The sequence below is a fragment of the Pseudophryne corroboree genome, chromosome 2 (genome assembly GCF_028390025.1).
Source record: "Pseudophryne corroboree isolate aPseCor3 chromosome 2, aPseCor3.hap2, whole genome shotgun sequence".
Classification (NCBI taxonomy): domain Eukaryota; kingdom Metazoa; phylum Chordata; class Amphibia; order Anura; family Myobatrachidae; genus Pseudophryne; species Pseudophryne corroboree.
In genome coordinates, this window is record NC_086445.1 from 362,538,719 (window position 1) to 362,552,940 (window position 14,222).

The 14,222-nt window shown below is 42.4% G+C and overlaps 2 protein-coding genes across 2 annotated transcripts in view; one reads left to right on the plus strand and one right to left on the minus strand.

The window, feature by feature from the left end:
* The window catches only part of COL4A2 (collagen type IV alpha 2 chain), a 711,921-nt gene that overhangs the window by 615,937 nt on the left and 81,762 nt on the right, over window positions 1-14,222 (minus strand). The window lies entirely within an intron of this gene.
* Window positions 1-14,222, plus strand: part of COL4A1 (collagen type IV alpha 1 chain) — a 262,582-nt gene that overhangs the window by 196,690 nt on the left and 51,670 nt on the right. Inside the window, exons 25-30 of the mRNA XM_063953177.1 lie at window positions 3,953-4,144; window positions 5,950-6,118; window positions 6,248-6,340; window positions 7,517-7,621; window positions 8,654-8,751; window positions 13,663-13,813. Of these exons, the coding sequence (XP_063809247.1) occupies window positions 3,953-4,144; window positions 5,950-6,118; window positions 6,248-6,340; window positions 7,517-7,621; window positions 8,654-8,751; window positions 13,663-13,813 (808 nt within the window). The remainder of the gene's footprint in view (window positions 1-3,952; window positions 4,145-5,949; window positions 6,119-6,247; window positions 6,341-7,516; window positions 7,622-8,653; window positions 8,752-13,662; window positions 13,814-14,222) is intronic.

Sequence of the window (14,222 nt, forward strand, 5' to 3'; positions counted from 1 at the left end):
GGCAAAAATGAGGATATCGTCTAGATAGACCACGACATGACGGTATAGAATGTCTCTGAAGATCTCATTGACAAAATGCTGGAAGACAGCTGGAGCATTGCTCAATCCGAAGGGCATGACGAGGTACTCATAATGTCCGTCACGGGTGTTAAAGGCGGTCTTCCACTCGTCACCCTCATGGATCCGGATGAGATTGTATGCACCTCGCAAGTCCAGCTTTGTAAAGATGGTAGCTCCGCTAACTCTGTCAAAGAGCTCAGTAATCAGGGGTAAAGGATAACGGTTCTTGATGGTAATGTCGTTCAAACCTCTGTAGTCGATGCACGGCCGCAGACCACCATCTTTCTTTTTTACAAAAAAGAAGCCTGCGCCGGCTGGAGAAGAAGAAGGTCGAATGAACCCCTTTGCTAGGTTCTCTTTAATATATTCCTCCATAGAATGCGTCTCAGGCAGAGACAACGGATAAGTTCGGCCTCGAGGTGGAACCTTCCCTGGAACGAGATCAATCGGACAGTCCCATTCTCTATGAGGAGGAAGGATATCAGCAGAAGCTTTACTGAACACATCCGTGAAATCTTGATATGGAGGAGGTGGAACATCAGACGACCTGGGGGAGGAAGAACAGACAGGCAATACTTTAAACAAACATGTCTCAGCACAGGAGGAACCCCATGCCAGGATTTGCGTAGTCGTCCAATCAATTGTAGGATTGTGAAGACGGAGCCATGGAAGGCCCAGGACCACAGGATGTGTGGCTCTTGGAATCACTAAAAAAGAAATAAGTTCGGAATGAAGAACTCCCACTCTCAGACGAACTGGTAGATTCCTTAAAGAAATGACTGCATCAAAAATTTTGCTGCCATCCACGGCAGTTAAAGAAATGGACGAAGGAAGTCTCTCGGTGGGTAGGGACCACCGTTTAACATAGGCTTCGGTAATAAAGTTCCCAGCTGCTCCGGAATCAAGGAGGGCAATGACGTTCCGATAACGTTGAGCAACTTGAAGCGAGACTGGGAGATTACAATCTTGAGGAGATGGAGAGGAGATCATTACTCCTAGCCGGCCCTCTCCTTGGCGAGCTAGGATTTGGAGTTTCCCGGACGTTTGGGACAGGCATTAATGGTGTGAGACGGAGCTGCACAATAGAGACAGAGAAACTCGGAGAGACGTCTTCGGCGCTCAGCAGGAGTTAAACGGGAACGGCCAAGTTGCATGGGCTCATCTTTAGATGGTGACAGTTGACGAGGAGGAGGAGCAGAAGATTTTGGAGCAGATGATCTTCAACGCTCAGTTGCTCTCTCTCTGAAACGTAAATCAACTTTCGTGCAGAGTGAGATTAGCTCATCTAACTTAGAAGGTAAGTCTCTGGTAGCTAACTCATCTTTAATACGCTCAGATAAGCCATGCCAGAATGCAGCATACAGGGCCTCGTCGTTCCATGCCAGTTCGGATGCCAGGATCTGGAACTGTATCAGATATTGTCCTACAGTACGTGACCCCTGGCGTAAACGGAGAATCTCGGATGAAGCTGAGGTTACCCGGCCTGGCTCGTCGAAGATGCGCCTGAATGTTGACACGAAGGCAGTGTAGGAAGATAGCAGGGTGTCGGACCTCTCCCATAACGGTGATGCCCAATCAAGGGCTGAGCCACTGAGAAGAGAAATAATGTAGGCAATTTTTGTACGGTCACTGGGAAAATTGCCAGGTTGTAGCTCAAACTGAATCTCACACTGGTTGAGAAATCCCCTGCAGAATCTTGGAGATCCGTCAAATTTTGCTGGCGTTGGAAGATGAAGACGTGGAGCAGAAATGGGTAAGGTGGGTGGGGTTATAGCTGGAGTCACTGTGGTTGACGCACCAGACGCGCCTGATCCACGGAGAGTTGTCTGAATCCCATCCAGCCGAGTAGAGAGATCCTGGAGACAGCGGATGATGTGGCCCTGTGCAGCCTCCTGATGTTCTAGTCGGGCTGCCAGTTCTTGCATCGGCCTGGCCGCTTGATCCTGGTCTCCGGCTGGATTCATTAGGTCAGTGCTTACTGTCACAACTGAGGGCCTGAGCTGACGGGAGGCAGCCTCAGTTGTAGGGGCTGAGATGTACCGGAACCTGGGAGGTTGTATCAGACCCCTGGACATGTAAGTAACATGAATAATAACTGCCCGAAGGCGTGACCACGACAACTTGGATAAAAGTCAATGATGTTTATTATGACAACTCCGCAACACAGCAGCAGTAAAAGAAAACGTAAAAGTCAGCAAAGAATAAATACAGTTCCTGGGTACTACAGGATGGCAGGAGCCACAGGGCACTGGTAGTGTGAGATAGTTCTTATGATCTTCTAGATGGAAAGTCCTTACCAGGCCCGACTGTAGCAATGGAGATAACCCAGGATTGTGCCAGCTGGTGTTCCAGGAAAAGCTGGGTTGCTGAAGATAAAACAGCTGCTGTGGATACTGGCTGGAACCAGACTGTTGTTAGCACGGAGTGGATACTGGCTGGAACCAGTTAAATAATAAATGAACTTGGGAGCGATGAAATATGAACTGAAATGTAGAACTTGAGAGCGGAGAAATAATAATACCGGTGGAGAGTGGTAAAGTGTAGAAAGGACACCGGCCCTTTAAGGGAAGCTGTACTCTGCTGGAAGCTGAGCTGGAAGCAGGTAATGTTGTAGCTGGAAACAGATGAATCCACAATGGATTGGAGAGTCAGGCTACACCGCAGGTGGAATGCTGGTGCGGGTCTCTATGGTGGAAGTCTTGAGACAGGAGCTGGAACCTGGAAGACAATCACAGGAGAGAGACAAACAGGAACTAGGTTTGACAACCAAAGCACTGACGCCTTCCTTGCTCAGGCACAGTGTATTTATACCTGCAGCAAGGAAGGGATTGGCTAGGCAATTATGCAGATTAACAATACTGACAACAGATTGGAGGAAATGATCAGCTGACAGAATCCAAGATGGCTGCGCCCATGCAGACACTTGGAGGGAAGTTTGGTTTGTAATCCATGTGGTAATGAAAACAGTAATGGCGGCGCCGGCCACTGGAGACAGGAGACGCCAGGCTGACAAGTGCACATCCAACCACGCGGACACAGCGGAGGCCGCGGCTGACGTAATCGCCACTCTGACACTCTGCATGCAGAAGCTCAGGGACGGCGGCGGAGGCCGCGGGAGACGCCATGCCAGATGTAATAAGGCGTTACTGTGACAGCGTCTCAGAGAGACAGGAGAGGATGCAGGAATGTGAACATTAGGATAACAGATGGGATCCGGTCCTGGAGCGCTGAGCCAGCCTTAGGAGGCATCTGATGGGTAAGAAATGGCGTCCAGATACCCGGATCGTGACATTATCAGACTGTGTTATATATACACACTTTTATCCCTAAATATATCAGAGAGTGTTGTAACAAGCTTTAATTATATACAATGTGTTTCACAGCTTTTAATCTGCAGCTGCAAGCTGATACACTGGGATTTCAAGCTGTTACATATTATCAGGCTGTCAGTATTGCACAGTCCTTCATATGCAAATGAATATGCAGTGTGTTAAAGTTCTCTGCTGCTGCGTGATAGCTTAATGGCCCTTAATCGTGGGTGCAGTGTTCAGCTTAAGATATTCATTCTATGGTTTGTAATCACACTTTGCACCTATAATATAAGCCTAATCATGGTCCCCTATTGTCTAAAGTTCATATTCCTCAAATCATATTCTGAATAAAGCACATATCATTGACAAGCACATTTTAGTAAAGCATGTGGGTGAGGTGTGAATCGCCAACACGTGTTTCACAGTTAGTTTCCTCAGGGCTTCCGAAAATTGCACTGGCAGATGCTCAAGTGGGCACAGACCAATTCTCAAATGATCCGACCAGGAATGATATCAAACTTGGTGATATTATACATCATAGAAAACACATTTTGAAAAAAAAACGACTTTTGTTTTCCTAGGGACTACAGGGTATTCCTGGTCAGACAGGGAAATCGGGAGAAAAAGGAGCACCTGGGGAGGTGTATTTTGAACCTAGGCTGAAAGGTGATAAAGGAGATCCTGGTATCCCAGGACAGCCAGGTTTTACTGGAAGAGAAGGAAGACCTGGAAGAGATGGTCAGCCAGGCCAGCCTGGTCCCAGAGGTGTTTCAGTAAGTTGTGTGTTTCTTTCAAACCAATTGTTGCATGTTGCATTGGTATTTTGCCGACATGGTGCTCTGAGTTATCCATGAAAAACGCAATCACTATATATATATATATATACATACACAGATATATATATATATATATATATATACATATATATATATAAAACACATAACAGGACTAAGCAAGTGTAAGACAGCACAATACATATTTATATATATATATATATATATATATATATATATATAAATATGTATCCACCCACAATCACCCACAATCAGCTGGCACTCCAAATCTGATACAGCTACACCGGTGCCCAGTAGAGATAAATCAATATGAGTGCACAAAATAACTGGCACTCTGGAGTCTAAACAAATATATCAAAGTAGCTTTTATCCAAGTCAACGTTTTGGGGGTCTTAGCCTCGTCGTCAGGACATAACATGTATGCTGTACTGTTATGTCCTGACGACGGGGCTAAGACCCCCGAAACGTTGACTTGGATAAAAGCTACTTTGATATATTTGTTTAGACTCCAGAGTGCCAGTTACTTCGTGGACTCACATATATATATATATATATATATATATATATTGTTCTAGTATATATATATATATATATATATGTGTGGAAGAAAAATGTAGGTGGTAAATGGCGCTACTCCTTCCATTAAAGCCTGAAAATGTCCTTTTCCCTTTTAATGCTTTTTATGCCATGCAAATAGGTGGTTGGAATTGGGGTGACACCAAAGGTGGTGGCCACAATATATATGAAATACTGCACTAGGAGGCTCCTATTCTCACCTTTTGTCTTATATATATATATATATATATATATATACATATATATATATATATATATATATTTTTTTTTTTTACTATATCTATATCCATAGTAGGTCTATCTATTTATTTTATTACCATTTATGTATATAGCGCACACATATTCCACAGCACTTTACAGTGAAAATTTGACCATTCACATTAGTCCCCGCCTCAGTTGAACTTACAATCTATGGGCCTAATTCAGACCTGATCACTGTTGTGCGAATTTGCAAGGCAGACGATTATCGATTGACTGCGCATGCGTACGGATTGTAGTGTGCACGTGCGAGGCCAAAACTGCAAAATAATCCAGAGATTTTTTTGATCGCTAGGCGTACGCAAGTTGATTGACAGGAAGCGGATGTTTAGGGGTGGTAACTGACAGTTTTCTGGGAGTGTCAGGAAAAACTCAGGCGTTCCCAAGCGTTTTTAGGGAGGGTGTGTGTGTGACATCAGCTCCGGCTTCGATCACCCTGTTTCTGTTGCACTGTAGGAGTAGGCCCTGGGCTACGCACAGACTGGAAAAAACATTTGATGGTGAATGAGTTGCGAACGGTTTTTCAGCTGACCGGCGTTTGCAAAGATTTTCACAAGGTCTACACAGACTTGCATGGGGCGGATTTTCACTTTGTCTTTGCGGCGACTATCTGATCGCAAACCTCTGCAAATTCACAGAGGAGCGATCAAGTCTGAATTAAGCCCTATATTCGCTATAACATGTACACGCAGACACATTCATGCTAGGGTTCATTTTTTGTTGGGAGTCTATTAACCTACCAGTATATTTTTGAATTGTGAGAGGAAACCAGAGCACCCATAGGAAACCCACGCAAGTACGGGGAGAATATATAAACTCCACACAGGGCAATGGTGTAAATCAAACTGCTGTAAGGCAGTAATGCTGCCCATAACTATCTATCTCTCTATCTATCTCTATCCACATACAATATTTATAATGTTTTTTTTATTTTTTTTAAACTCCTTTAGGGAGGAATTGGTGCAAAAGGGGAACCTGGTCCAGCTGGGGACAGCGGTTTTCCTGGTATACCCGGAGAACAAGGTTTTCCAGGGCCTCCAGGAGCAGGTCCAGCAGGACAACCTGGGGAAAGGGGAGATCCTGGAGTGCCTGGATTTGCAGGGTTACCTGGCAACCCAGGTAAATATGTTTGTTGCAGGCTGTCAAATGCCCAGAAGTAGCAAAAAATACATTTTTGGCTTCATCAGTGTAATACAACAAATCAGATATTCCCAAAGGGCATCAGCTAGTATATTGTTTTCTTTCTAGGGAGTAAAGGTGAACCTGGAAAAGCCACTATTATAAGTGGACCGCCAGGCCCAATGGGAAATGCAGGATCTCCAGGATTCCCGGGAAATCCAGGTATAGTATGCTATCTTGATGCTTATGATCGTCCTTTCACTGTATTATTTATTTCTTCAATTATTGAAACATTGGAAAGTCTAGTTAATTCCCAAAGCCTATATACAACATATTGTGATATATGTTCTTTAATTGTTAACTTTTAATTACATTAATATTCCATATAGGTAGGTTTACCATTCCATCCCTTTAAACTAGGACTCTCATGTATTACACAGGTTCTGTGGCTGACTAAAACCAGATGAAATGCAGCTTGAATTCAGCCAGCCACAGAGCTTGTGTAATTCATCAGTGTCCCGGTTAAAAGGATAGTATGGTAAGCCTACACGTAGCTCAATTACATGTTTTTTCATTAAAGAAAGTGATAATAATTGTTAAATTCATGTAGTACATTATACAGTGAGTCTCTGCAGTAATCCTCACTGTCTAAAAGGACTAACTATATTTTAGTTTTTCTGTTTTTTACTTCTTTATGTACAGTAAGTTCTTTGATGGTGTTTAAAAGACTGTTCACAGTATTCACCATACAGTATATTTGTTAGTGTTGACTTCTCTATGCCATAATCTCTTTATTTCCTCCAATTGTTACCTGTTGGTCTAATTGAGGTATGCCTGTCCTCTCATGGTGCAATATCTTTGGCATAGTCTGGTAAAAAGGGAGATAGGTGACATAACTGGGGTAGGGTCTGACATTATTGGTTGGTAGACAGATCTAGAAGGACTAAAAATATGACCAATCACAGTAAACAAGTAGCAGGCAAACCTTGGGATGTAATGGCGTCCGAGTTTGCTGTAGATGCAAGATGCCGGCCGAACTCGGATGCTTTATTAAAGCAGCAGTCATATACAAGTTAATTTCATGCCTTGTTAATGAAGGCTGCTTTAAAAAAAAAAACGTCAGAGTTCGGAAGGCATCCCACACCTCTGGCAAACTGAGACGCCATTACATCCCGCCGCCAATGTTTTCACAGCCTGGAATTATAGGTGAAACTATTTGCTAGGCACAGTTAAGCAAATAAAATATTTTAGGGTACTTTACTCTTTGTAATGTAAACATAAATTGTTATACATCATTTACCTTACCTGGTCCTACTAGCCTGAATTAATCTTATTGTAACTACTTGTTAATAGTCAAAAACATGCGTGTCTAAAATATGTAATATGTGTAATCTGTAGGAGAGAAGGGCGCTCCTGGATTCCCAGGACGATCTGGGTTCCCTGGAGAAAAGGGTGAACCTGGTGTTGAGGGTAAAGGAATTCCTGGGCCTCCAGGTGAAAAAGGTGAGTATCTTCTAACTTTAGACTGTCTCTCACTTTCTTTGGAGAATGTTGGACCAAATAGAATGTGCAGACCCTTCAACATGAAACTTTTCATTGGTTACAAAATGCTCTGCTCCTGGGCTTTCCTCTTAATTTATGATTACTGTCACCTGTGTTGAACTAGTGAATTGATGAGAAAGGTGTTTCAACACAAGTGATGGCAATCATGAATTAAGAGGGAAGTCCAGGAGCTGCACAGCATTTTGTACCTGATGGAATTGGACATGTTGGAGGGTCTGAATGTGATGCGAGAAAATTCTGGCTAAACCCTAGAGTGAGACTCTGTAATCACTATTTAAAAACAATAAGATCCAACATGAAAGAGTAGCCAGCTAGTTAAAGATCAGATGGGACAATTAGATGCTAAAGACCTATGGCCCTACACACTTGCCGATGTGTATGCGTGATATGAACACTTTCATTCAGTAATGAACAATAAATCGTACATATCGCTCAGTGTGTATGCACCAACGATGAACGATGCACGTTCCCCCGATCGTTCATTGTTGGTTTTCCCTCATTTAGCATAGCAAACCAATTTGGACGATGGTCGTTAATTGTTGAAAATTACATCATCCAAATCGGAAACATCGGCAAGTGTGTAGTGCCCACTAGCACTTGTAGTTAGCATCTACACCATCATAAGATATGTAACTTGTGGTGTCTGCTGCTAAATGTTGAAAACTCACATTTATTTATTTAATTCATCTGGTAAGTCATCAGATTGTCCGCATACTGTATATGTTTGTGCAGGTTTAGCCATATACTTTATTTTTCTCAATACTGTTAAAGTAAAAATGATAAAGTCTTGACACAGCTGAATTTATTGACCGTTTTAACTTCAATACTTATGAAGACAATGCTTAGTAAATCAGTCATAAAAAGGCGTATGTGTGATAATTCATCTTACTACATGAATATAAATGTTTGTAATTATGTTTATCAGTGGTTAGAAAGGTCATTTTTGTTAATTTTGAAAATATGAATTTACAGGTTATCAAGGAATGGATGGTCCACGGGGCGTAGATGGCATTTCTGGTCAACCGGGTCGTGATGGTTTACCTGGCGTGCAAGGATTGCCAGGACAGAAAGTAAGTAACAATGTAGTGTTACAATATAATGATACAGACAACATAATAGAAAGGAAATAAAATTCCTTTAACTTAATTGTTGTTCGTTACCTCTGTATACACTTAGGGGCTGGTTCTGAGGTGTGACCAAATTAAAAAAAGCAAGTAACTCTGCACCTGGACAAACCATGCTACAATGCAAGGGGTGCAAATACTTTTATAATTTTTGTCATGCAGGGTAAATACTGGCTGCTTTTACATGTAGCCCACAGATGCTGGACCTCTTTATTTTTACAATGCAATTTAGATTTGAGCTGGGACACGCCCCTCTGAAATCTAAATCTCTCTACACATTTTACATCTACTCCACCTGCTGTGCAACATGGTTTTGATGCAAAGATACTTGATTTTATTTGCTTTGCTCCAAACACTAAATCAGCCCCTTAATACAGATTCAGCCATAATACGCCATGCAGGGTGAAATGCCTGGTGTGAGTGTGCCGCCAGGTCCCATGTAACCTGTGTTTCCAAACTTCATTACATTTTATGTATTGCAATTGTTGTGATTAAGTTATGGATCATGAGATATTGGCAACATAGAACCATGTGTGTGTTTTAACTGTATTATACTTTGAGGTTTTTTATCATTAATTTCTGTTGAGTTTTAAACATATTTATATATACTCCTTTAGGGCTACAGACAATTGATCCACCAGACAGATAATGGTACATTTATGTGGTCTTATACACTCCAGACTTGCCCTTCTTATCAAAATAATGCTGGCCTACAGAGTGTCACACCTCCCCACCTTAGTGACAGCATGCTAACCACCCAAATGCAAGCAAGGATATACATACTGTACTGTTCATATTTCTCATATGAAACTTAATTTAACATTTAATTGGATTGGTCTCTGTGATTCCTATCGGATCCATTTTGCCTGTGGATTTGCCTAAACCACAGGTTCTCAAACTCGGTCCTCAGGACCCCACACAGTGCATGTTTTGCAGGTCTCCTCACAGAACCGCAAGTGAAATAATTAGCTCCACCTGCGGACCTTTTAAAATGTGTCAGTGAGTAATTAATACACCTGTGCACCTGCTGGGTTACCTGCAAAACATGCACTGTGTGGGGTCCTGAGGACTGAGTTTGAGAACCTATGGCCTAAACCATATTACGTATCTGTATCACAGGTTATTATTTGGGAATGATAACTGGGACTGACTGAAGGTCTAATTGTAGTTGTGTAGGGAGAATTTAAGGCTTCCCTTTTGAAGTGATTAGCAACAACAAAAACTTTATATAGTGGCAGAAGTTGTATAATAAATAATAAGTGTGTGAGATAACGAAGACTGCAATCATCTTTAGACAGACCAGGTAGTCGTTTTTCTTTATTAAATCTGTATCACACTGATGTTACACAGACTCAACTGAGTGCCAATTGTGGTTATTTACAGCAGTTAGAGACTGTGATCTCTCAGAAGTGGGTCTGTAACAGTAATACTAGAGTTAGCAAAATGACACCTACTGTAACATACTGTATTATCATCATCATTGATTTGTAAGGCACCAGCATGTAATAAGCACAACATTCACTACATTGTGGATATATTTGTCTAATGCTTTGCATTATTTTACATATCGTATGCCACAAATCAGAAAAAAAGTATAATGCGGATCACTTGCTAAATAATCTATGTGCTCCTCTACTGCCCACTGGCACCTAGGTCTCCTAATGGATGATCCTACCCTGAGCCCAGGTCATATTGCATGTATACGAGAAGTTTTCGGATGCACAAAAAGTATTATATTTACAAACAAAATGAACATGACATTTTTTTAAAGTATTCATTGGAGGAGTCTATGTAAAGTTACATATGCTCAAACCACTTGGTGAAGCAGCTGGACCAGTCCAAAGCAGGTATGTCTTCTACTTGCTCGATGAAGGTCTCCATTGCAGTTTCTGGTAACTCAAAATTAATTCCATGTATCTTGCTCTTGATTTGTGGGAACACAAAGAAGTTAGAGGGAGCCAGGTCTGGACTGTACGGTGGATAACCAAACTCCTGGATGCGTTCATGGGCCAGAAAATCCATCACTTTGGGCAGGTGCATTGTTGTAATGGAGACGGAAACCATGAGCTCGAGTTTTTGGATGGGGCCTGGAAATGGATTCCAGCACTTGCAGCAGGCATTGGTTGAAGTATCAGTCCGCATTGACAGTGCGCTGCTGCATGCTACATGACCAGTCTTGGCCACAAAAGCAACCACCATCTGCTTGTCCACGCTGCACTCACGTCGGAATTTATGTAGTGATGCACCACCAACTGGGGTCCACTGGGCTAGATCCAGGATTTATCGCCACTGATGCTTTCCCAGACAGAGTTTGAGCGACCACTATCAAACTTGGACAGCATGATGCGGCACCAAGTCACCCGAGCCTCCTGCTCTTGAGTAATCTGATGGGGCGCCCAGCATGAAGAAACTTTGCTCAGGCCAAGCTTTTTGTGGAGTATCAAGCGGATGTATCCCAATGAGATGCCTATCTCCTTCTCGAACCGGGCCATGGTCACCCTGGCATCCACCTCAACTATGGCCTGCACTGCAGCAACATTGTTCTCAGTGATGGTGGACACAGGTCGGTCGAAGCGCTCCTTGTCTACCATGGACCGTTTCCTGCGTCGAAATTCTGTAAACCACTCAAACACAGTAGTCGGGATGGTGCTCCTTCCCCAAAACCAGCTTGCAGTCGGTCAAAACTCTCCTGAACCAAAACAAATATCCTTTAGAGACTCTCAGTGCTGTCTCTTTACTGAAGCTGTCTGAAACTCCGTTTCTTCCAGTTAATATATCACGCTGTACTCCCAATTCATAAAAACAAAATCCATTTTATTCATAAAAAGTCTCTATAGAAACTCCTGAGCTTTCTGGTTCACAGCGTTCTCTTGATTACATACAGGTAACAGCGGTTACAAAAAAGGAGTTATCTCACCGGATTCTCTGGACGTTTTTCTGTTATCAGGTGTCCGTGTGAAGGTCTCTCCGCTAAACGCCTCTCGGTGATTCTCTCTCTCCGCTGCCTCTATCGTTGTCCACCATCAGCCGCCGACGCGTTTCTACCCGTATCGGGTCTTAATCATGGCACGGGTAGAAAGGCGTCGGTGGCTGATGGTGGATTTGGTCACTATTGTATATTTTGGCAACAACGCGCTTCTTGTAGAACAGCGGGAGGAGCGGCACAGGACGACGATAGAGGCAGCGGGGAGAGAGAATCACCGAGAGGCGTTTAGCGGAGAGACCTTCACACGGACACCTGATAACACAGGCAAAGTGGAAGGTTTTGGATAGTAGTCTGCAGTCACAGCTGAAAGGTCAGGTGTTAGCCGGCAGCACCGAGTACAAACGACCTGAGGCGGGGAAGCAGTACCGTATAACAGAAGAACGTCCAGAGAATCCGGTGAGATAACTCCTTTTTTGTGACCGCTGTTACTTGTATGTAATCAAGAGAACGCTGTGAACCAGAAAGCTCAGGAGTTTCTATAGAGACTTTTTATGAATAAAATGGATTTTGTTTTTATGAATTGGGAGTACAGCGTGATATATTAACTGGAAGAAACGGAGTTTCAGACAGCTTCAGTAAAGAGACAGCGCTGAGAGTCTCTAAAGGATATTTGTTTTGGTTTGGTTGTACTTAGCTGATGGGCTGATCAGCTTTTTTCCGGTAAGAGACACAGCTGCAGTCTTAAGTGAGAGCGCTTTTGGATGAGTTCCCTTTTACCTTTGTATTATAGTTAAAACTCTCCTGAAGTCGCAGACCTCTTGTAGTCCTAGAAGATCATGGCCCACAAGTGGCGCCTGTTGACCTCCATAACAAATTTGCGAAGGAAGTGAACATGCTGACTTCTTCAGTGTGCAGTGCTGCTTATATATTCATTGTGGTATATATACATTATGAGACTACAATTAAATAAATGTTAACTACAATAATATTGTGATATGTAGCTAAAGGTGAAGGAAGCAGATTGTTGTTGTGGTGCTAAGAAAATTAATTCAGACAGCAAGATACTTTCATACTTTTTCATGTATCCCAAGAAGTGCTGTTTTGTTGACAGTTATAGGAATAGTTTCTAATTAAATACAAATTACCATCATAATGTATGGTAGGTTCGAATATGTGTCATTTTTTATTTCCTTATTGTTATTTTATTTTTCACTTTTTCCATTTTTCTTGTCCACAATTTTTAGCCTTTAAAATTCACAAATTAGTAAATTAATTTGAATATCATTATGAGTTTCTCCTAATTACAATCTTCCAGCTGCAGTGGAATATATATTTTGCAGGAAATTTAGAAACTGTGGGGCAGATTTATTAAGCCTGGTGGAGTGATAAAGTGAAAGGTGATAAAGCACCAGCCATTTAGCTCCTGTCATTTTTCAAACCCAGCCTGTAACATGGAAGTTAGGAGCTGACTGGCTGGTGCGTTATCATTTTCCACTTTATCACTTCACCAGGCTTAATAAATCTGCCCCTGTGAACCTAATTAACTATTTCTCCAGAGTTGCTCAGGATGTGAATGCTGGGGTTTAGGAAAATAATTTTTGAGTGTCCATTAAGCATTACCTTGAGCCAAGGGTAATAAGCATAATATAGACATGACCAGCTATCTATTCCTACCATGTAGCAGCTGTGTGAGAACCTCATAACAGTTGGGAATTATGCAGGGATTACTAGTGCATGCAATTTTAAAAATTATCTGGACGTCAGATTGCCACCCGAAAATGTCCTCAATATAATATGCTACTGGGTGTAAATCAGGATTGGAAAATGGATTGTGAGGTGCATTTTTAAACTTTCTCTCTGCTTTTATTAGATCATCTGTGTTACATGTAGGAGAAAAAAATATTTTAATTTCTTATTTGTCTAATATTTAGGGTGACCCAGGGCAAGGTCTTCCAGGACCTAAAGGCCTAGCTGGACCACCGGGTCCTTCTGGATTCTCTGGAGAGAAAGGAAATACAGGGCAAGCGGGTATCCCTGGAGAACAAGGTCTTCCAGGAATTCCAGGTTATTCAGGGGCTAAAGGTAATATACAGTACATACTGTACCATGTATTTTAATCAGAAATGACACTTTACAGCCATAAACCTATGTAATTTGTAATAGCATATAAGGCAGTGTCATATTTTTTTAACGAAAGAACGCTTCTAAAAAGGTTTTTTTTTGTCATTGAAGGCTAACACGTCAGTTGTCAAGGAAGGAGAGAGTTAGCGTAGAGACTTACAGTAGTTCATGCTGACTGAAGAATATAAAGCATGAGGTTGTCGCCTTCATGTGCAGTTTGAATTTACCATAATGAGAGGTGCTTTATTATTTTCTACGGGTGTAGTACAGCATACCGGCGCCGGGAGCCCGACCGCTGGCATACCGACAGCGTGGCGAGCGCTAAGAAGCCCCTTGCAGGCTCGCTGCGCTCGCCATGCTGCGGGCACGG